Source organism: Schistocerca nitens, chromosome 7 (assembly GCF_023898315.1).
Source record: "Schistocerca nitens isolate TAMUIC-IGC-003100 chromosome 7, iqSchNite1.1, whole genome shotgun sequence".
Lineage (NCBI taxonomy): Eukaryota > Metazoa > Arthropoda > Insecta > Orthoptera > Acrididae > Schistocerca > Schistocerca nitens.
Genome location: NC_064620.1, coordinates 429,300,740 through 429,325,109, shown reverse-complemented (window position 1 = coordinate 429,325,109; position 24,370 = coordinate 429,300,740). Strand labels below are relative to the sequence as shown.

The window sequence follows — 24,370 nt, the reverse complement described above, 5'->3', positions numbered from 1 at the left end:
CTTCTCTGCATCAAGAGCTTGCTTCCATGCACTGCTAAGATTATATCTGCAGTCATGTTTGAAGTTCTTCTTACACCTTCTTATTTCCAGAGCCTCTTTAATTATAGAATCCCAGTATGCAGGAGCCTGAGACAAAACTTTTGTTTTGTAAAACAGTATCTTGTGTTGCTTTGTGAGGCCGTATGCAGCAACTGCAGGTTTCTCCAGTTCTTGATTTTTAATGTGTCACTGACATTCTGAACAACAATTTGAATTGGTATGGATGGACTGACCAATTTAATTGCTTTCACACTCACCAGGGGTGTTATAAATCCCAGGAGTTCTGTGGCCCAGATTGTCCTTCACAGGGCATTACATCTCCTTTATCTTCTTAGGAGGTCAGAAAATAGGTCTTATATCTCATCTTCCCAGGACTCTGCCTATTTTACTGGATGTAGCACACAGAAAGGCAGAAATAAAATTGCTCATCATGTAAATGCTGATCATTTTCATATATCCTTTTCACGCAGAATGCTGGCTCCATATCACTTGAACCATAGCCATTGTTTTGGAACATGTACTTCAGATGATTAATTTCAGAATCCAAGTGGTCCTCATCAGAAAGAGTATTTGCTCTGTGCACCAATGTATTTAAAACTGCTGTCTTCTGCACTGGATGATGAAAACACTGGGCACTAAAATATAAAACAGTGTGCATCAAGGTAAGACATACCGTCAGTCGCATTTTTGCCCCAGCCAGACTACCAAGATCTAAGCTCAGCAGAGCAAAAGTAGAGTGTTTTTGTGCGCTGCAAAAAGATGATGATCTTGTGGTACTTCTGGCTGGCAATAGAAATGCCACGGTTGTTCTTAATGCTTTTTAATATCACAGAAAAGTGGCACAGTTGTCTAGGATAGCATGTAAAAATTCCTAAAATTGGACACTACTCAGTCATAAAGCAGAAAAACAGTGGAGCTCCTGAAGAACTGTGGTGTACCAGAGGATATCATGAAATACTTTAGAGCCTGAGCTCCTACACCTTTCAGGCTTTAGGAATCACCTAAAGACCAAAAAAGAAGGTATTCCACTGAGACCAACTGTTAGCACTATTGATTCTCCTACCTACAAATTAACCAAATATTTAATTATATTAATGAGTCTGATAGTTGGCCATTGTGAACATCACTTCAGAAACTCTCAGATGTTCATTGAGAAAATTAAACAGATTAGTACTATCCCAAACAATATTTTAGTCAGCCTGAAGCTCTCACTATTTACAAAACTTCCTGTGGAGGACACACTGAAACTGTTGGCAGAGCATTTTCCTCCTGAAACAGTAATGTTGTTCCAACATGATATGACAACAACCTACTTCCTGTATGCTGGTAAATTTTACGAAATGATGGACGGAATGGCTATGAGTTCTCCATTATCTCCAGCAGTGACCTACTTTTTTTATAAAATATTTTGAGAAATACTCATTAAATTTGGCTGCCCTTCATCCATCTTCATGTTATCATTATAGTGACAACACATTTATGGTCAAGTCACTAGGCTTAGAAGCTCTTGAGCACTTCCTTGAACATATGAACAGCATGCACAAAACTCCAGTTCACAGTCAAGACAGAGAAAGAAAGAAGGCTACCATTTTTAGATGTTTTATTACAACAAAAGTCAGATGGAGGTATTGGCCACTCACTGTACTGCAAAGCTACACACACTGTTTTATATCTTAGTACCCAGAATTTTGATAGTCCAGTCCATAAGGGAGCAGTTTTAAATACAATGGTACACAGACCAAAAACTGCATTTGTTGAGAACCACTTGGATTCTGAGATTAATCATCTGAAGTACATGTTCCAAAAGAATGGCTATGATTCACATGGTATGGAGTAAGTGTGCTCCATGAAAAAGAAATGTGAAAAATGCTGATCATTTGCATGATGAGTAATTGTATTTCTTCCTTTCTGTGTGCTACATAAAGTAAAATAGGCAGAGTCCTGGGAAGATGTGATATAAGACCTTTTTTCTGACTTGCTAAGAAGATAAAGGAAATGTTATGCCTTATTAAGGACAGTCTCAACCTGAGGATTCCTGGGATTTATAACATCCCTTGTGAGTGTGGAAGCAGTTACATTGGTCAGTTCATACACACCATTTCCAACTGCTGTGCAGAATGTCAGTGGCACACAAAAAAAGTCAAAAACTAGAGAAATCTGCAGTTGCTGAGCACAGCCTCATAAACAAACACAAAATACTTTTTGACAGAACAGAAGTTTTGTCCTAGGCTCCTACATACTGGGACTCTTTAGTTAAAGAGGCTGTAGAACTAAGAATGTACAAGAAGAATTTCAACCAGGACAGTGAATATAATCTTAGCAGTATATGGAAGCCAGCTTTCAATGAAGAGAAGAGACAGAGAGATTCACTGCAATATCGACACTAATATTGGAGTGGTGGCACCATCAGTACCTGTATGTTTCTAACTCGAGAATAATAATAATAATCAGTGCAGACGTTGACACCAACTACGAAAGCATTGCATAATTACTGACCAATCAGAAGCCGACTATTGGCTATATTAGGCCACCACAGCAGTACTTTAAACAATCAGTTACTTCTGATGAAGACAGTCACTGCAAGCTTGAGGTTTTGTCCTGAATTGACAAAGCAAGCAGTTTGAGAATGTTTATACAATACTTTGATTGGTTACCAATACTGTTCATCACTTTGTCTTAGCTTCATTTATCATTAACCCTTATTTTATGCTAAGTTTTGCATTCATTCTAATCAACAGGTCTTTATTTGCTAAGGCTTATTAGAAAGTAGGGAATGTTTCCATCTGACGCCACTAGGCACATGCCGATCATGTATATTTTGGTATGTGCATCCTCGGCAGCTCAGTTGGCATCCATCCATAACAGCGGGAATGTCTCCTTGCATCTGTTTTTCTAATATTCACAGTTGAAATGTGCTCTGCAATCGAAAATCCTGCCAATTGTGAGGTGCAGTCTGTGATATTGTTTTTGTTGGCAATAAACCTAAAACCCATAGAAATTTATCGTGAACTGTGCAAAGTGTACAGAAACAACATAATGAGTGAATGTTCCATCCAGAAATGGTGCATTCACTTTAAAAATTTGCGAACCAACATTCATGATGAAGAGAAGGGTGGATGCCCGAGAATTGTGACTGATGAACTTGTCGCTAAAGTTGGTGAAATGATTCATGAAAACCATTGCTTAACAATAATGGAGCTTTGCTTTCTTTTCCACTACTTTCATGGACTTTGAACAGCAAAATGGGGCAACGTTGACATTTCTGGAGGCCTACCACAAACATGGTGATTCATTACTGGATTGAATCGTAACCGGTGATGAGACTTGGGTGAAACATGTCAATTGTGAGACAAAATTACAGTCCATGAAGTGGGGGCACACAAGGTCCCCCCAAAAACCAGCAAAATGTTTGCAAACCTTGTCAGCAAGGAAGTTGATGGCGACAGTGTTTTGGGATAGGCAAGCAACCATAAATTCTGCCTGGTACTGTCAAACGTTGCACAGCCTTAGAAGAGCAGTTCAAAACAAACACCAAGGAAAGCTGATGTCCAAAATTTTGTTTTTGCACAGAAATGCCTGAGCTCACATGGCAAACCACACTAAAGAACTCCTTAATTCATTCAAATGGGAAATTTTCCCTCATCTGCCCTACAGCCCTGATCTTGCACCATGCAACTTCCACTTGTTTCCCAAGATGAAGAACTGACTTGCAACACAGCACTTTGATGATGATGCAGAACTCCAGGTGGGCATGACTCACTGGCTGAAGTCTCAGGTGGCAGAATTTTAAGATGAAGGTATTTTAAATCTTTTCGATCACTATGATAAGTGCCTCAGTGTGTTTGGTGACTATGTGGAAAAGTGATATGTCAGTCACTGTTTCAGATGTATATAATAAAATGTACTTATTGTAGTTAGATTTTTTTAATGCCAAAACTTTCCCTATTTTCTGAATAACCCTTGTATTTTGTTCATCCCACTGTAGACAATAAACATTGTACAGATGTTGTCCAAATGTACAAACAAGTATGAGAGAGAGAGAGAGAGAGAGAGAGAGAGAGAGAGAGAGAGAGAGAGAGAGATGGACAACCTATCACAGCATATATAATGGAAGTTAGGAATTTAGGAATTAATTAAAGGATTTCTGAAGGCTAATGTATTTTTCTGTAATATAATTCCTGCTATCACTCTAATATTCTACCCGTTCATACGTTCTAGTGTGTTGCACTTAAATCAGATTTATGACATATTATTATTAAATGCTGCTTTTTTCCTTTCTTTCAGGCAGTTGATCTTGGGTCACCACCTCTGACTGGCAATATCACCTACACCTTTTGTGTTAAAGATGTAAATAACCATAAACCTTCCTTTGTCTACCCAGAAGATGGAGACACCATTCGCTTAAGAGAAGTAGGTGTTGGTAAAAGCAACTTTGCAACATTTGAGTAATTGTAATTGATGTGAGAATTTAAATCAGTAATTTTCTCTTTTGCAGGGATAAATTGTCCCACACACAACACTGCAGATGCACATCACACTAAAGCAATGTCATCACAACGTATAAAGTCAAACAGTACATTGTTTTGCTTATAGTCCTTTTAGATGTGGTATGTCATCACCTTTGTCTATCACATGAACTTCATCAACCAGGCAGTTTAACACAAAACCCAAATCATATTGGCACCTACTCAAACTATTACCAGGAGTGGAAGTTAGGTTCATCAAGGAGAAACAGCATATAGCAGCAATTGAAAAAGGTTACCTGGAAAATATAGTCAGAGAAATTTAAATTTTAAAGCCAACTACTTATTTACTTCCTCATATGATGCTTTTAAGTTAAATTATGAGTTCCTAGGAATATGCAAAGCAAGACAAGTATTCATTTTTCAAGTCACAGTATGACATGGGAATCAACAAAATTTGTTTCATTGGTGGAAAGTGGTGTGAACTCACAGCTGCTGCCCCCTGGAATGGGGCCAAATTTAAACAAGTCATTGTACTTTTATTGGGAAGAGACATCAGTGAGTAACATGGAACAGTAAATACTATACTGACCCATGAAATGCCTCTGTCTATTGCCGAAGAAATGTGTGTAATGGCTTAGAAGGAGTTAGGCCTCTCTAATAAACAAAACTGCCAACATAATAGGACATTCATCAGGTGTAATTATTAATTTTATGAAACTGGTGTCATGATATGTATAAAACAGGTAGAGTGGGTGTATAGAATGAGTGTTTAAGCACTCTTGAGCTCTTTGCCAACTAGTTGTTGTTGTTGTGTTCTTCAGTCCTGAGACTGGTTTGATGCAGCTCTCCATGCTACCCTATCCTGTGCAAGCTTCTTCATCTCCCAGTACTAACTGCAACCTGCATCCTTCTGAATCTGCTTAGTGTATTCATATCTTGGTCTCCCTCTATGATTTTTACCCTCCACGCTGCCCTCCAATGCTAAATTTGTGATCCCTTGATGCCTCAGAACATGTCCTACCAACCGGTCCCTTCTTCTTGTCAAGTTGTGCCACAAACTTCTTTTCTCCCCAATTCTATTCAATACCTCCTCATTAGTTATGTGATCTATGCCTCTAATCCTCAGCATTCTTCTGTAGCACCGCATTTCGAAAGCTTCTATTCTATTCTTGTCCAAACTATTTATCGTCCATGTTTCACTTCCATACATGGCTACACTCCATACAAATACTTTCAGAAACGACTTCCTGACACTTAAATCTATACTCGATGTTAACAAATTTCTCTTCTTCAGAAATTCTTTCATTGCCATTGCCATTCTACATTTTATATCTTCTCTACTTTGACCATCATCAGTTATTTTTCTCCCCAAATAGTGAAACTCCTTTACTACTTTAAGTGTCTCATTTCCTAATCTAATTCCCTCAGCATCATCCGACTTAATTTGACTGCATGCCTTCTAGTAAAGTCACCAAAAGATAAAAAAATACTTATGAAAAAATTAGATAATGCATCTGCATTGTGTGAAAATTGGTGATTGACCATGAACAATAAAAAGTGTGAGATCCTCCACATCAGTAGTAAAGGGAATCCACAAAATTCCAATTACATGATAAATGATACAAAATCAAAGGCTGCCATTTCAACTAAAAACCTAGGGATTGCAATTATGAACAACTTAAAATGGAATCATCAAATAGTAAATGTTGTGAGGAAAGTGAACAAAAGATTGTGTTTTATTGGCAGAACACTTTTGAGGTGCAACAAATCTTCTAAAGAGACTGCCCACAATACACTTGTCCATCTGCTTCCTTAGTATTGGTGCACAGTATCTGCTCCTTACCAGATAGAATTGACAGAGGACATTGAAAAAGCTCAAAGAATGGCAGCTTGTTTTGTATTAAATAGGTGAGAGAGTGTCAAAGATGTGATGAGCAAGTTGGGATGTCAATCATTAATACAAAGTCTTTTTTCATTGTGGTGAGATCTTTTTATGAAATTTCAATACTGATTTCTTTCTCCAAATGAAAACATTTTATTGATTTCCACCAACACAGGGAGAAATTATTACCATGATTAAATAGGATAAATGATAAAATAGGAGCTCACATTGAAAGATTTAGGACTTCATTTTTCTGACATCCTATTTGAGAATGGAATGGTTGAGAAATAGTCAAACACTTAAGTGTGAATTATAGAGTAATCATGCAGATATGGAAGTAATCCATTGCAAAGGGAAAGGACAAAACAAATTTTGATTCACAGAAAGAAGATTTGGTTTGTTTTTGAGACATACTCTGGTATGAGTAGTGTGATTGTATGTCTTGTGCTATATTCCTCATGAATCGTAATTTGACAGAAATGTGATACGTGAGCAAATATCTACATTGCTGGCTGTGAAACTATAGTATCCTTACTGAGTGAGGTGTTACAATCACTGTACTTTTATCTGAGAGGACTTGAGTTCAAATCCCCATGAGCCAATCTCAATTTTCTGTGGTTTCCCTAACTTACATATTGTGAATGCTGGAATTGTTCCTTTGGATAGAGCATGGCTAGTTTTCTTCCATATCCTTGTCCCATTTAACCCTTTGCTCATCTCTAATGATACAGTTATCAGTGGGATGTTGAGCTCTAAAATTCCTTTTTCTTTCAAGTACCTTTACATTGGTTTTCTCCTCAATACACTACTTTTGGCAGACTTTGCAAAGATTTTTATTGAGGCTTCTGATTATCCTTCAGAGCTAATTTGTATTTGGAGTAGTGTCATCATTCTGTATGATTTTTTTTAATGATTAAGTGTTGTGAATGTTCTCAAACTTTTCAGAGGTGCGCTGCTAAATTTGATATGTAAAGTGGAGAATGACATCCAGAAAGAAGTGTATACAGCTGGACTTGTTTCTTTATTGTTAGTGGGGACTTGTGTAGTGCTTTGATATTGTTTATGCATGAGTTGTCAACAACATTAAATACTCATCATATGATGACACTTATGCATGTGAATATATAGTTTCCCAGCACACACCACCAATGAAAAGTTGTCAGGTTTCAAGCCAGATGATGGTGTTAAAATACTGCAGTATTTCAGTTAGTGTAATACTCATTATCTTCTGATGAAGACTGTCACACTCATCAAAATGTTGCAGTATCTTATTACTACCGAACAGCTGGAAATCTGATAATCTTTCATCAATATATAAAAAATCTCATTTTTTTAAAAAAAATTGCACGTTTTGAAGCACAATAATTTCATTATTATTAAAGTGCAACTACTTACAGATGTCCAGTGTGGGACAAATTGAGTTAGTTATACTACACTGCCAGGAAAAAAAATTAGTGCTCCCTTTTAGAGGTTTCCAGTTCACTCAAGATTACTGTTGTAACAGTGCTTACAGAGTACATGAAGTGATTACATTTACAGATCGAGAGCAGAAGTGGATCTGAGGCACCAGGTATCGAACCATGCCTTGGGTGTTTAACCATCATAGTACATGATGTAGCCTCCATTGCCCAGCAATGTAGAAACTGACTCTGCCATCCAGCCAATTTTACAGATGGGAAATACTGTCCTGAGATATGTTATGCACTGCATGCTTGACCTGTTCACGTAGTTCCATATGAGTTGTTGGATGACCAAGTCACAAGAGCCACTTCTCGTCCCATAGTATCTCACGCATTCTTGATTGCAGACAAGTCCAGAGATCATGCAGGCCAGGGAAGTTGGTGCATGTCTTGCAGAAGATATTGAGTTTCATGGGCAATGTGTGAGTGAGCATTATCCTGTTGGAACAACACATCAACTTCCTGTTATAGGAACTGCAAAAGAACAGGTCTAACAATATTCTGCATATACCAAGCAGTGATTAACATCGCCTGAGAAACACCAAAGATGAATGCTAGTTGTAGCTTATCACACCATAGACCATAAGGCCTGTGGTGAGGCCAGTGTGTCTTGGGTGAATGCCCTCTACGAGACAGCGTTCACCAGGTCTTGTCATACATACAGACAACCATCACTTTTGTTCAGGTGGAATCTGCTTTCATCACTGAAAACGAGCTTGCACCATTTGATTTTCAAAGTGTTCATCTGATAGCACCAATCAAGCCATGCACATCAATGTTGTGACGTGACTGAAAGATCGGATAGCATCATGCTTGCCAGTAGTGCCACTGGTAATAACAGGTTTGCAACAGTTTGTATTGTAAGATCTGGGCTCACAAGCCCTCTTACCTGTGCTATGGTAGCTTTACATTCTACCACTGTTCTCCTACAACACAACAAGCCTGGTGGATGTCTATGCAACATGGACATCCAGAATGTATGGATGTATGAATGTTCAGGTGGCCACTGATACCAGCATTGTTGCACAACTGATGCAGCATGTACAATTTTTATGGCAATTCCAAAAGGACCATCCCACCACTTGGAAGGTCATAATTTGACTCTTTCAAACTTGCTTTGTTGGCTGTAGAAAGCACAAGTGCATCTGCATGGCATGGTTGCCTGCTTGCTTCACTTGTTTCCACTACACTGAGCCTTCTGGCTGTGAGCATTCCCTGTTAAAGGGAGACACAGATGGCACTCTGGTAGCTATGCCACTATACTGTCTGTTGGCAGACAATGCTCAAACCATTATCAGTACATCTACTATCTCCCAGGTGGTATATGCCATTATCAAATCAAAATTGACGTCATCTTTCCAAGTGTACTTTTTTTTTCGGGCAGCATTTATTAGGAATCAAATTAACTGAATTTTCTGTCCGTGCTACCAAACTGACTATAGTACTTGTTTTGAAACTGTGGGCAAAACAGAATTACTTAATTTTAAAATAAGTCTGATGTCCTAACTATGGGTTCATCTCTTAGTCCTATACTATCTGAAATTTACATGGACAATTTTGAACAAATTTTCTTACAGAGTGATCCATTGAACTGAAAAATAAAATTCTGATTTAGATATGTCAATGATGTACTGTGTTTGTGACCAGTACTGCTGAACAGTTAGATACATTACTACAAAACTTAAACTTGCAACATAAGAAAATACAGTTTACAATGAAGCTGAGAGGCTCGTCTATAAATTTAGATGTTAATACAAGAAGACACTTATTTAACATTTATAGAAATGAATAGCTGATAATACAGTAATCCCTTCAAGCTCCCAGTATCCATACAGTCATAAACATGCAGCATTCCATTCAGTCAGGCATAGCCTCATATCCTTCCCATATCTGACTCAGCCTTTCAAACAGAACAGCAGACCATCAAACATATTGCTTCCAGCAATTCCTATAGCTCTGCACTGATGGATAATACATTAAGAAAAAGAGAAAAGGCATATAATTAGCCAACTTCTGTACATTAGCCAACAACATCTTTCAGTAGTTACAAAGTCGGGTGCAAAATCTCATATACTGGCAAAATTTCAGACAACCTTGCAAAAAGTTAAAGTATCAGGACTACAGACCTTCATTTTATAATACCAATAGCATAGACTGATGACCATAGATGTTAAGTCCCATAGTGCTCATAGCCATTTGACCATTTGACCAATAGCATATCAAAAATTTTTAGTTAATAGTAAAGACAAACTGTAACTCTTGGCATACAGTGGTGTATATTAAATCACTTGCAAGCAGTGTGAAAAACTTTATATTGGTCTGTCAGGCAGAGCTGTGGTAATTATGCTCCTTAAAAAGGAGAGAAGCTGCAGATTAAGGAAGAAAGATTCAACCTTCATTAGAAGAAAACCATTCAGGTGATGTAGAATGTGAAGTATTACATTCTGTTAAAAAAAAAAAAAAATTCATAAAGATCACCCTACCGGAAATACTGTAAATTAACTAGCACATGACATAGAGTGCCAGTCTAGTATTAAATGATCAGACTCAATTTTCCTTTTCCCCTTTGTCAAATTATGTTTTCATTATAAAAGCTGTAAATCCGTCTTATATCTCACCTGTTGTTAAATGAACCACCACATAAAAATTTTATTTACTCCCTTTTTTAGTTATTGTAATTATTTCTATGTGACCAAAAAAGTGTAATATTTACATACGTAAACATTCTGTCAGTTTTGTATCTTGTATACAAATAATATCTGTGTAAGTTGCACATCTTGTTTATCTGTACTTGCAGCATTCATAAGATGGTCGAAGAAGCCGAAAGCCAGTTCACGACAGAATGAAACAATTTTGCAGAACATTAAGAGATTTTTTCCTTTTTAATATACAAAGGTATGAGTAGATACAAAAAAAAAAAAAGAAAAAGAAAAGAAAATCATTAACAAACATATAGATTAGGGCAGTGCTTAAACATTTACTGGCATAAAATTCTATATTACAGCTTCTACTAATATGATATCACTCCACAATTTTATATTGTGTACCACTGTAAAGCAACATGGTTGGGTAATACCTACTTTCAGGAGAAAAAACTCTAAGACTTGCTGATTCTGTATCTGTTGGCATGAGCCTGAGTTGGAATTTCCCCTCCTGAAGTTATGTATGGATTTTCCATTCTATCATCTTGTAATTTTGTCAAATGATTTTTTCCCTTTCAGTACATTTAAAATTTGCTCAGTTTAAAGTGGCACTGATACAAACTAAGAAATAATTGTAGCAGTCATAACCTGACAGTCACACACATCGATTCCAACATTTAAATTAAAATTTAAAAAAAAAAAAAAAAGTTGACAACTCAGGACATCTATCACTCCTGTTTCAAGAGTGTTGTAGCTGTGGATTTCATTAATCATAGTAACAGTCTACTTGTTCTCTTCTGAAAAGCATGTTACCAAAAAGAAAAGAAAAAATTGTTTTCTTATTTTATATTTTAATTTTTCAAAAAGTATTTGGCCTGTGACATTTAACATGGTATTGCTCCTCAGTAGTATATTGAGTATCACTTATTTTTTTAAATATGACAGTCTTTTATGATGGCTTGAACTCTGCTGGAGGCATTTTCAATGAGGCGTCTGTCTGTCCATTTCAGGAATGTTATTTTCCATAAACCATTGCCTCACAGATGACGATTTATGACTGGTGCATTGTCATGCTGATAAAAACAGCTGAACTATTCATTTACTGTACACAGTACACAGTGCTGTAAAATATGTACCTATCCTTCTGCACTTATGATTTTCTGAAGTGCAATAAGGAAACCAGAATCTAACCACAAAAAATACCCCCATACTATAACACCACCTCCTTTGTACTTTCCTGTAGGTACTACAAAAGATGGCAGCTAACATTCTTTAGGCATTTGCCAAACCCAGACAATTCCATCAGATTACCACAAGGTATAGTATGATTCATCACTCATTGTCAGCCATCCACTGTGTAGTGGTGTCACTCTATACACCACCTTAAGTGTCACTTAGCGTCGACTACAGAAACGTCTTGTTCGCGAGGAGCTGCTTGCGCGTTGTACCTCATTCCTTCAACTCCCTATTTACAATCACTGTACACTAGCTAGATTGCTGGTAGACTTCAAAATTGATAAGTGATTTCTTCTTCTGATTTCAGGTGATTTTTTACAACTATCCTCCACAATGCTTGACCATCCCTGTCCATTACCACATGAGGTCTGCTTGGCTTTGGCATAGCTGTAGTTGTTCTTTTGCATTTCCACTGCACAGTCACATCACCAACAGTCAAATTAGGCAGCTTTAGAAGGAATGAAATGCCACCAATAGATTTGTTACCTAAGCGATATCCAATTAATAGTTCATGTTCAAAGTCACTGAGCACTCCTGACCAACAACTCTCCTGTTACTGTTTCTCTACTGACAACACAACACTGCCTTGTTTTATACTAGTGGCTGCACCTCTCATGACACCTAGAAGTCAGTTCCACATCACACAGCAGTGTCTAGATACTTTTGATCAGATAATATATCTGCACATAGCTTTATGAGCTTGCATTATTGAAAGGTAACAATAATGTTTTATTGCCAGCCAGTCCAATACTCTCTTTTCATTGCAGACACAACGTGTTGGAAGCCGACTTTATGATTGGCAAAATCAACCATTACCAGATTTTGAAGTCACAGATGAGGATGATCCATCAACTGGAAATGGACAGGTGACAGTTACTGTCACAGGTAACATATTTCTGTGTTTCTAAAATCTGCATTAATAATATATGTATTTTGAACTGAAAAGTGTGTTTCATCATGCATATTTCTTCTTGTGTTGGAGATGCTCTTTATTTACAATAACATGTGGATCATGAATAACGACATACAGTACTGTGTTTTTGAACAAACAGCATCCTCCAATCCCCCCCCCCCCCCCACTCTCTCTCTCTGTCTCTCCCCCTCTTTATTGTTCGTTCTTTTAGAAAGATACATGAAATGATAGACAAGGTATACTCTCTTCATGCTGATGTGGCTGTTGTTACTGTCAAATTATTATAATTTGATTAACTTTCCTGCCACAAGTAGCCTAAATTTCACTGCATTAATAGCACACTCACTAATATTATTATACTGTTATTAGTGTCACTATTTATCACTGCACAGTATTTCCACTTTTACTTGCAAAATATATTATTTGCTAGGAAGAATTCAAGGAGGAGGTATGGTTACTTTAATCAGTCACATTTCGGTTCTATAATTGACAAGTAAAATAAATATGGTAATAATCATTTCACTACTCATAAACTATTATTATACATACCTTCATTGCTGATATCACTATTGCTTGCTAGTGTGAGAACACACTATCCAGATATAGGATGTTCCAACCATTATGTTGGAAGAAATTTAAATGACCATTATTTTGGCTATCAATGGGAGGACATGCGATAACATAAAGTTTATGACGTTAGATTCCTGGAAAACTACCTCATTTAAATTATAAACCTCTCCACAACTTGCTGAGTGATAATATTGTGGCGTTCGCTGTGCTAGTCAGTGGTTTGGTATTTAACTAATTTGTAAATGAAAATGATAATCTTATTTTATTACACTGAGTAATTACTAAATAATTTTTCTCCCGGCCAAAGATTTGGTCAAGTTGCTAAAGAACTCCAAGTTAACATTGTGTTAAGGTGTTGTCTGTAAGTTGTGTAAGTGTCACTAAATCACAGTTCATACAACAGATTCTATAAAACTATTGATTATGATGGAAACAAATATCTTCAGCAAAATGATCATTAAAACCACCGAATATCAGCCACGCACAACACTGACGTATGTTACCTGAAACAATATTCTTCGAAACTTGTGCATAATTAATTTTGGCTCCATACATCAGCTAGAAAAGTTTGTTATAAGGATCATGCTATGAGCACTGTTTTTAAAGGACCAATCTAATTCGAATTATTTTCATTAAAATGAGTTCGGGACCACCGGTGCACATTTATTTTTACACATTTTTATTACCTTCGTCATTTATGTCTGCAGAGTTGCGTAATTTGTATCTGCCGCTGAGATAATTGTTAAGATGGCAGCAGACAATTGATAGAGACTTTCTACTGTTAGAGGAAATAGGATAAGTATTTGAAATGCTTATTAAACTTTACTTTCATATTGTGCTCTATTTAGACTAATTGTCATCAAGCAAACCTTTGACATTTTCATAAGGAAAACAGATAAAAACGCAATAAAATCGCTATCATCAATGGCTGCACTCCTTGCAGCAGAAAGAAATAATTAACAGAGATAATGCTTATTGAGAGAGGAATTAAAGTTACAAATAATTATTAACTAATATTTATAATAATAATGAACTCTATTCTCAAGTAATAATTAACAAATAATTACAATTTCTTAACAGACCTCAGTTTGATATGCATCTTGCATCCGCAACCTACAAAAGGTAAAAACAAAGGAAGACAAACGCAGATCATAAAAGGAATTTACAATTATCATTGTCTTTGTATGATATACATTGATATGTCCAATTACATCATAAAATTATTATTATTATTATTATTATTTTCGATTATTCCCATTTAAGAGCGTGTTTGAACTTGAATTCCTTTATGATGATTGTTTATGTTTTTTCTGAGCCCAAATTTTCTTCATGTGTTCACTGTGTTGTTTCTTTCACTCCGCTGTCCATTTGCATCCTGGTCTCTTCTGTGTTGTGGTGTCAGATTTATGTTTTTTGATGATGTTCCTGAATTCAGTTCTATTTTCTGCATCGTTTACTGTTATTTGTGCTTGTCTGAGGTCCTCTTCAACTTCTTTTATCCATTTTGTTTTTCCCCTGCCTGAGTTGGCTTTAAGAATTCGCTTTGAAATTCTGTTTTCATTCATCCTGTGGATATGTCCGTAGAACTGCATTCTTCTTTTCCTTATTGTGTCCGTAATCTTGTCTGTGTATTTATATAATTCTGATGTTGGTCTCTTCTTCCAGATTCCTTGCTCTTGTATCGGGCCAAAAATTTTCCTAAGAATTTTCCTTTCTTGTTTCTCTATTTCTTTCATTTTAGTTTGCCCACCTATTTGTGTTGTTTCAGATGCATACAGTGCCTCTGGAAGTATGACAGTGTTGTAGTGCCTCAATTTTGCGTTAATGGATATGGACTTTTTGTTATAATAGTTCCACGTGAGTTTATATGCTTTCTGTAGTTTTTTTATTCTTTCCTCATTGGCCTTTAGGTTGATCCCTGATGGCTGGATAATTTCTCCCAGGTATTTAAAATGTGGTACTTGTACGATTTTCCCATGGGTTGTCACAATAGGCAATTTGTCTTGTGGCACTCTTTCTATGTACTGGGTTTTCTCATATGAGATTTGCAGGCCAGTTCTTTATGCAATTTCATGTAACTTCTCTATGGCGTTAGTGGCTTCTTTTCTATTATTTGTGAGGATTGCAAGGTCATCTGCAAAAGCTAAACACTTCACATTGAATCTATTATCTTTTCTAATGCCAATTTGGATTCCTTTGACTTCTTTTTCCCGTGTCCTGATGATTTTTTCAAGAATGATATTAAAGAGTAATGGTGAAAGTCCGTCACCCTGTCGCACTCCAGTTTGGATTACAAATGGTTCTGAGATATCCCCCATAAATTTAACCTTGGAGACTGTGTCAGTTAATGTTTCCTGAATGATTGCTCTTGTCTTTCTGTCAATCCTGAATTCTTCCAGCGTCTTACAGAGCACTACTCTGTCTATTGAGTCATAGGCCTTTTTAAAATCTACAAAAGTAACCACTGTGTTTCGGGTGTTTCTCATCTGGAGAATCATTTTCAGATTCCAGATCTGCTCTATGCATGATCGTCCCTTGTGAAAACCAGCCTGGTATTCTCGTATTTGTGTGTCAGCTTGTTCTTCAAATCTATTCATGAGAACTTTTGATAGGATTTTATATGTGACCGGTACGAGTGACATACCCCTGTAATTATTTGGTTCAGTTTTGTTCCCTATTTTGTGGAGCGGATGGATGAGTGCGCATTTCCATTCAGATGGGATCTGTTCTGTTTCCCAAATGTTTAATATGATTTTGTGAATTTTTCCTGTTAATCTTTCATCATTTAGTTTCCATACTTCTGCAATAATTCCATCTTCTCCTGGGGCTTTATTGTTTTTCAGTGTCTTGATAATTTCTACTATTTCGTTGATGGTTGGCAGTTTAGCGTCAGGATTTGGTGTAGACGTCTCGTAGTGAATGTCCTCTGTAGGTCTTTCACAGTTGAGAAGTTTGTTGAAATAGTCTGCGAGGATTTGGCAGTTATTCTTCGTGTTAGTTTCTAGTGAACCATCCGGTTTCTTGAAGCAAAGATTGGGTGGCTGGTATCCTGCAATATGTTCTTTAAACGTCTTATAAAAATTCCTGGTGTTGTTCTTCTTCAAGTCTTGTTCTATCTCATCTAGTCGCCGTTTGTCATAATTTCTTTTTTCCCTCCGAATAGTTTTCAATGTTTGTTTTTGGATAACTAGAAATTGTTGCCATTTTTCTGATGTTTTGTGACTATTGAAGTTTTTCCAGGCATTGGTCCTTTCTTCTATTGCTTGGTCACATATTATATTCCACCACCTGTGTTTTCTCCTTCTCGGGGGTTGACCCAATTGCATTGTGGATTTGAGGACGTCCACAAGTTCTGTCCATTTTGTGGTGTTTGTCTGACTAATTTCCTGTAAGATGTTTTCCTTGTTGAGTTTTATGTATTCGGGGTCTGGTCTCAGCACTTTGTTTAGTTTTGGCTTTTTTCTATTGGGTTGTAATCTGGTCTTTATCTGTAGAAGACGGTGGTCTGAGTCAAAAAATCCTCTTCTCGTTTTCACATTCAGAATTTCTACTGTGTTACTCTTGGAGATGGCCACATGGTCTATCTGGAATTCACCCAACATTGCGTTGGGCGACTTCCAGGTATACAGTTTCTTGTTGGGTTTTATGAATTGTGTTGACATAATTACGAGGCCAAAATTTTCGCAAAAGCTTATCAATCTTTCCCCATTCTTGTTAGTTCTCTTGTGAGCTGTATGGATTCCGGTGATTTTCCTGTATTTTTTCTCTTTACTTAATTGTGTGTTAAAGTCGCCTAACAAGATTATTACATGGTGTTTGGCAATTTTGTTTGTCGTCTCTTCAAGGTCATTCCAGAAGTCATCCACTTTCTGGCAGGTCTTCTTGTTATAGTTATTTGTGGGTGCATGTGCGTTGATCTCATAAAATATTATATAAATAATTAACATTTATTTCACTGTTTTTTCATATGTCAGATAGATAACATTTATAACTGTTAGAGGCATAATTTCCTCTTGTCACACTGTAGCTAAAATTTATCTTGTGGATGTTACAATATATATACCATTGATTGTGGTTTTACTACCTCCTTGATACTATTCCACAGGAGTAGTCTATGAAATGGCGTCTGTCAACCTCTCTTTTTATTCTGTTGCCATCATCAGCTGTAAAAACATAACACTCAAGTCTCTATACAATTAGGAGAATTTTCTCTTCCTTCTTTAGCAGAATATGCTCTCTGGAACATGAAATTTCACTTTTCAAATCTGTTGTTTATTCTGAGTGGAGGCCAGTGACCTTCACATCCTTGTTAATGACACATGATCACCTAGCATTATTTCTGAGCATGTCTTAAATCACTGCTTCATTAAGTCACCAAAATCAGCAGGTCACTTTTTGAAAATTTTACTTCTGACATGTTTTACACGTAGCTCATCATCAGAACAATTGCCAAAATGTAATGAAAGATTTGGCATTCATTGATGAAAAGATTCAATTGAACTATGCAATACTCCAACACAAAAACTTCCATCAGTCCAAAATGAATGATAGTAAATAATGATCACATAGAAAAATCTTTTTCATTCAGTCAAAACTATATTTAATAACTCACTGGAAATTACATGCAAAGGTAACCAGAAATTATAACACTGCACAAATTACCCATCAAATTTATAAAATACTCAATTCTCCCTTATATATATTACTGCCTTGAACTCTAATTAATACAATGTATGGTAACATAGTTAACTGCTGACCTACAGTTTCTGTATTCTCACAGTTACAAAATCCATGATGTTAACAATATCCAAAAAATTTATCTGGTAATAAATAAGCTTCTGAAAAATTTAAGAAACATAGGTAAATTTTTTCTGTTACTTTAATGAAAAGTGAATTTTTCTTTAGTATTAGTAATCACAAAAAATAAGGACAAACTTTGAGGTGGTGATCAATATAATTTTATTATTTCATATCCATAAATATACTGACAACATTTAATATTCCAAAGCTGAAATGAAAACAATTAGCCAAATGTGAAAGTAAATTATGAAAAATACATCAAATCATCTTTTGATTCACCATCAACCTGCTGTTCCAGTTCCAGTCACCCACTCTCACATCTTCCTCTTTCCTCTCAATAGGCCACTCCTTCTCGATCTCTCAATAGTCCCCAGACCATTGCTTTAGTTTGTTGTCTGGTGTTTCCCTCGTGTGACACAAACAGGTGTCATCTGTATAATATATGAACACCTTATTCTGTTTCATCTGCCCCTTTATTTTCACAAGGGTCGCACTCTGGATCAATTGAGGAAATTGCCAATTCAATGGCTCTGCTGCATGCACACTTATCAAATACTTTCTTCCAGATTCCATCTTTACACTCCAATTAATGGGTTAGGCATCTTTATACAGTCTGGAAAGTGTCACATCAAAGCAAAGTTAACATGCAAATAAAATCACTCAAAATGAAAGTATTTTTAATAAGATACGTAACTTCAAAAAATGACAGTTTCCCATTTATGGGGGTATTAAATACAAATGAAATATTCACAATAGGAAAATTACACTTATTCCTATACAGAGAATTTTAAAATGGCAGCTTCCCTGGTACTTTTTCCTGCAATACATAGTCTTGGGTGACATGGTTTCTCTATTGTTATGTTCACATTATCTTGAAACTACTTACTGTAAGCATGAAAAAAACATACCCTACAAGTTTAACAAAGAAAGTTAATCAAGTGATATATACCTTCATACAGACATATTTATAATTACTTCTGCTTGAAGCATTACTGAGCTAGGTTTTTTTACCTTTCTTCTTAAATCAACCTCCTTGGATTGTTGGATTTTATGATTATCTATGAAGCATCCTACGCTATACGGGAGTAATTATGTTCTGATCTTTCCATATTTATTGGTACAAAGTTCCTTTTTGTTGCATGCCTTGGTAAATTGCAGGAGTCCCAATATTTGACAGTAAATAAAAATTTCTTGAAGTTCACTTTTGGAACAGACAAACTTATTTGTCTACATAATTCTGATGAACTGACATAACTCACAGCTGTCAAAATAAAAAATAGTAAAATAATAGGTACTATTTTGTGAGAGCCAAGTATTAATGTCCACAGAGATTCCCAAAATAGACAGAGAATTTTTTAGGTAGTGAAATTTTCTAATTTTAACAATTAACAAGCTGTTATTGTAGTGTAAGTATATGTTTCTACATACAGAAAAATCAGATGCACTGAACTGTACTTCCAGATTTTTGAAAGAATAAAATTTTGAGATTGTAACATTTTAGAACACAAAATTTATAAATGTAAGTATCATTCAAATAAACATGAGATAGATGAAAAAATAAATAAACTGTTATTATTTCAAAAGTAATTACCATAAATTTTCTAATTTTAACAATTAACAAGCTGTTATTGTAGTGTAAGTATATGTTTCTACATACAGAAAAATCAGATGCACTGAACTGTACTTCCAGATTTTTGAAAGAATAAAATTTTGAGATTGTAACATTTTAGAACACAAAATTTATAAATGTAAGTATCATTCAAATAAACATGAGATAGATGAAAAAATAAATAAACTGTTATTATTTCAAAAGTAATTACCATAATTGTTAAAACATTTACACCACTGTGGGACAAGACAGACACTGCTTTCGGAGAAAAATGATTGTGTTTGTCTATGGAGCTGTGATTATACCCAGGCATGTTCCCCTTCATCCAAAGTCAATTGATGGTCACGATTCATTTTCTTTAGTGCTTCAAGAATAAGGAAGTCACATCGGGAGAGACTGGAACTGTACAGAGAATATGTAAGGATGAAACTTCTGCTGTATAGACAAAACTACCGTGGTAAAAATGTGGGTGGGCATTATCCTGCAACAGAGTGATGCCATCTGTCAACATTTCTCGACATTTCAACTTGATAGTGCACTTAACTTTTTGCAAAATGTCCATGATGTGTATTAATTGTGGTGCTGTGTTCCAGAAAGTTAATGAGCAATATTCAGCACTCAAAGACTACAATAATATCTTGGTCACATTCTAAATTTAATCCAGAAAGTATCATACATAATGGAATACTCATTTAAAAAATTATAAAAATTGAGATATGTATTTGGCTGCACAAGAAAGATGTAACTGTTTGGAAGAATTCTTTGTCATTTACATGTGTTCACTTGCAAACTCATCATGTTTCCATTAAATGAATTAACTCATTTGGTAAGACATTACTCTAAAAAAATTGAACTTATGCTAATAATGTGAAAAATACATCTAATCTGGAAAAAAGAAATGTAAAAATTAATATGTGGTTACATTTCAAGTAGAACTTACAGGAATTTTGCACAATTTCAGATCACTGACAGTATATATTTATTAACTCACCAAGCTTGTTAGAAAATATTCCATGATGCTTCAACAAGATGTCTAATAACTTTTGTTTCTGTTCCTTAGTCATACTTTGAACTTCTGAAACTTCTGAAACTTCTTCCTAACTTGCTTTTCTGTTTCTTGATCTTCAGTGTCATATGTCATCTCTCTTAAGACTCAACTGATTCATTTCCACTGTATATTTTCTCCAGCATTCTTTATTTTTAATTTTCCCATTGCGTTACTCTACTCAGTCTCTTTCTTAAAAGCTTGAGACACACATTATCATCTTCACAGTATACATTTTAAAAATATTTCTTTCATAAAGCCATTCCTAAAATTATGCTTACATTTAGTTCTGCTACCATGAAGAATTTCACTTTCATTTCCTTTCTTTGTACTAGTTCAGTAACCAATAACTGGTACTTTAGTGATTTGGTTGACTTTCCCATTGCCCCTAAATTCTCGTGTCTAAAATTGAATATAAACAGTCACAACTGCAATAAACTTTTTTTTCATGTAAGGCTATCAGTGTCAGTCTGTTTTAGACCCTCTTCAGACCCATACCATGGTGGTAGATGCTCGCTGTGAATGGAGCAGGTGCTACACCTCTATGGACACTAAATGCTCTAAACCGTACTGCAGCACAATTAGCATTCGTGGAAATGTAGTGCCAGCTCCATTCACAGCCACCATCTGCCATCGTGGTGGGTGTCTGAAGATGGTCTAAGATCAATACCAGTAACCTTATGTATAAAAAAAGTTTACTGCTGTTGTGACTGTTACATTCAGTTTTAAATAATAAATTAACTGCTTTGCTCCAGAGAGACATGTTCTCAAAAATTACTGGTATGTGTACTGGTTTTCTTTCCTCTCTAAAAATATCAGTCACTAATAATTCACTCCTGGTGTCCAAAAATGATTCTTCTTCATTTCCATTTATTTCCACTTTTATTACAGGTTGTACAGATTCTTCCCTTTCTTCTTTATCAAGCATAAAATCACCACCAATTGTTTGCAACAATCTCATCTGTCATATCCTATTCTTGTCAGGTGGCTCCTTCTTCTTTCTTCCTTTTACCACTTTAGATTCCTTGCCCCAGTTTTTGATGCTCAGTCTGGATTGACTCTTGAGTATATTGTGTAACTATCACTCTTCGTTTCCTTTCTTACATAAAAAATTTTAACTTCTTCTTTCTCAAGTACTGATTCCTGTTCTTAAATGTGTTTCACCTCAAGCTTCACATCACCTACTTCAACATTTCCATTAATTCCTCCAAATCACTATTAATATCCATATCAGTATCACCATCTCATTCTTTTTCATTTTTTTTTTTTTTTTTTTAAAATATTCCACTCATTATCATGCAAATTTTCATTCTTCACTCCAGTTTCTTCCTCTACATTGCGTAGTTCTTCAGTTATGCTCGCAGATGTGTTCGAATTTTCTTCTCCTTCTCCTTACAACCTTCTCCAGCTGAACCAGTGACTTCTAGTTTATCCAGTCCCACATTTTCTTCGTTCTGTACATTAACTATATTTTTAATTAGTTCAAATGTGTGTGAATTCCTAAGGGACAAAACTGCTGAGGTCATTGGTTCATACAGTTACACACTATTTAAATAACTTAAATTAAGTTATACCAAGAACAACACTCACACACCCATGCCCTAGGAAGGGCTCGAACCTCTGGCTGGAGGGGTCACGCAAACCGTGACATGGCACCTCAAACCACACAGCCACTCCGCACGGCTTTTACTTAGTCTCCTTATGCTAATTGGCTTTTTACTTTCTTTTAATTCACAAACATGTGCATTACTATTTTATACTATACATGTAGTGTTAACACCGTCTATTTATACTAAATTCTCTTTTTCCTTAAATATTTTCATTACATAGGTACACTTTTGAGCTGGGAGCCCACACCTTGGTCCAGCATCATGGCAGAAACCTTAATTACAATGTCTTTCATTTTACTCATCCCTCTCATCGTATATTTCAACATAAAAAATTCACAATTTCAGAACTTGACATTTTATAGACCTCCTTAATGCTACTCAGTAATTTGCTTTACAACATTTCAGTTACCTCTTCATCCTCATATTGATTGTCAAGGTATTCTAATTGTTTCAACACACCTTCAAAATATTCTCTCATGGACTTCCCATCTCTTCTGTAACTAGGTGCTCTCTTAAAACCAATTTTAACTTCTCTTTACTTCTCATTGGATCAGTATTCCTCCAGAAACAATTTATAAAATTACTTAACATTTTGCTTCTTTCTCTGATGTGTCACCACCACAATACACTGTCTCTAGTTGAAAGATTCCTTACACAATTAATTTTATTTTTTTCTTTCCATCACTTTGGAATAACATCCTGCACATATATCAAAAGTGGCATAGCATGTAGTTGTCTGTTTGGTGCAAATTTATTATCAACAAATTTATTTAAATTATTACTTCCAACACTACACATAACAAAGATGATAAACATTCCCAACCAACACCCATCTTTACTGCATCTACATCTACATCCATACTATGTAAACCACTGTGATGTGCATGGCAGAGGGTACAGCCCACTGTAGCGGTTATTAGGGTTTCTTCCCATTATATTCACATATAGAGCAAGGGAAGAAAGGTCATCTGAATGCATCTGTGTGTGCTGTAATTATTCTAATTTGTCCTCAGGATCCCTATATGAGTGATACATATAGGTAACCATAGTTTATTCCTAGAGTCATCATTTAAAGCCAGTTCTTGAAACACTGCTAGTAGAATTTCTCAAGGTACATCACATCTATCTTCAAGAGTTTGCCAGTTCACTTTCTTCAGCTTCACTGTAACACTCTCCCATGGGCCCTTCTCTGTATACGTCCAATATCCCCTGTTAGTCCTATTTGGTATGGGTCTCACATTCTTCAGCAATATTATAGAAGGAGTCTCACATGTAATTTGTAAATAATCATGTTTGTCAACTGATTGCACTTCCCCAATATTCTACCAATCAACAGAAGACTACCACCTGCTTTACCCACAACTGAGCCTATGTGATCATTCCATTTCATATCCTTACAAAATGCTACCCACATGTGTTTGTATGAGTTGTCCAATTCCAACAATGACTCACTGATATTATAATCATAGGATACTACTTTTTTTAATTTTGTGAAGTGCACAATTTTATATTTAAAGCAAGTTTCCAGTCTTGGCACCACTTTGAAATTTTATCAAGATCTGACTGAATATGTCTGCAGCTTTCTTCAGGCAGTACTCTATTATATATAACTACACCATTTGCAATAAGTCTGAAGTTACTATTGGTATGGCCCACAAGAGTCCCACCACACTTCCCTGGGGCACAGCTGAATTTACTTTACACCTGATGACGACTCTCCATCCAAGATAACGTACTGTGTCCTACTAAAAAAGTCCTCAATCCAGTCAAAAATTTCACTTGATGCCCCATATGATTGAACTTTTGATGATAAGCATAGGTGTGGTACTGTGTCGAATGCTTTTCATAAATCAAGAAATACTACTACATTCACTTCTATGCTATTTTGGCTCAAACAATGGAAAATCCAGGATGGAATGTAACAATACGAGAGGAGGAAAGTTACTACTCACCATATAGTGGAGATGCTGAGCCGCAATAGGCACAATAAAAAGATTCACACAATCATAGCTTTTGGCCATTAAGGCCTTTGTCAGTAGTAGACACACATACACACATGCACACATGCACACACACACTCATGCAAGCACAACTTGCA

At 35.9% G+C, this 24,370-nt stretch overlaps 1 protein-coding gene across 1 annotated transcript in view; it reads left to right on the top strand.

Moving 5' to 3' along the window:
• Positions 1-24,370, top strand: part of LOC126195147 (cadherin-23-like) — a 460,891-nt gene that overhangs the window by 290,375 nt on the left and 146,146 nt on the right. The window contains exons 21-22 of the mRNA XM_049933652.1: positions 4,324-4,449; positions 12,493-12,610. Coding sequence (XP_049789609.1) covers positions 4,324-4,449; positions 12,493-12,610 — 244 coding nt within the window. The remainder of the gene's footprint in view (positions 1-4,323; positions 4,450-12,492; positions 12,611-24,370) is intronic.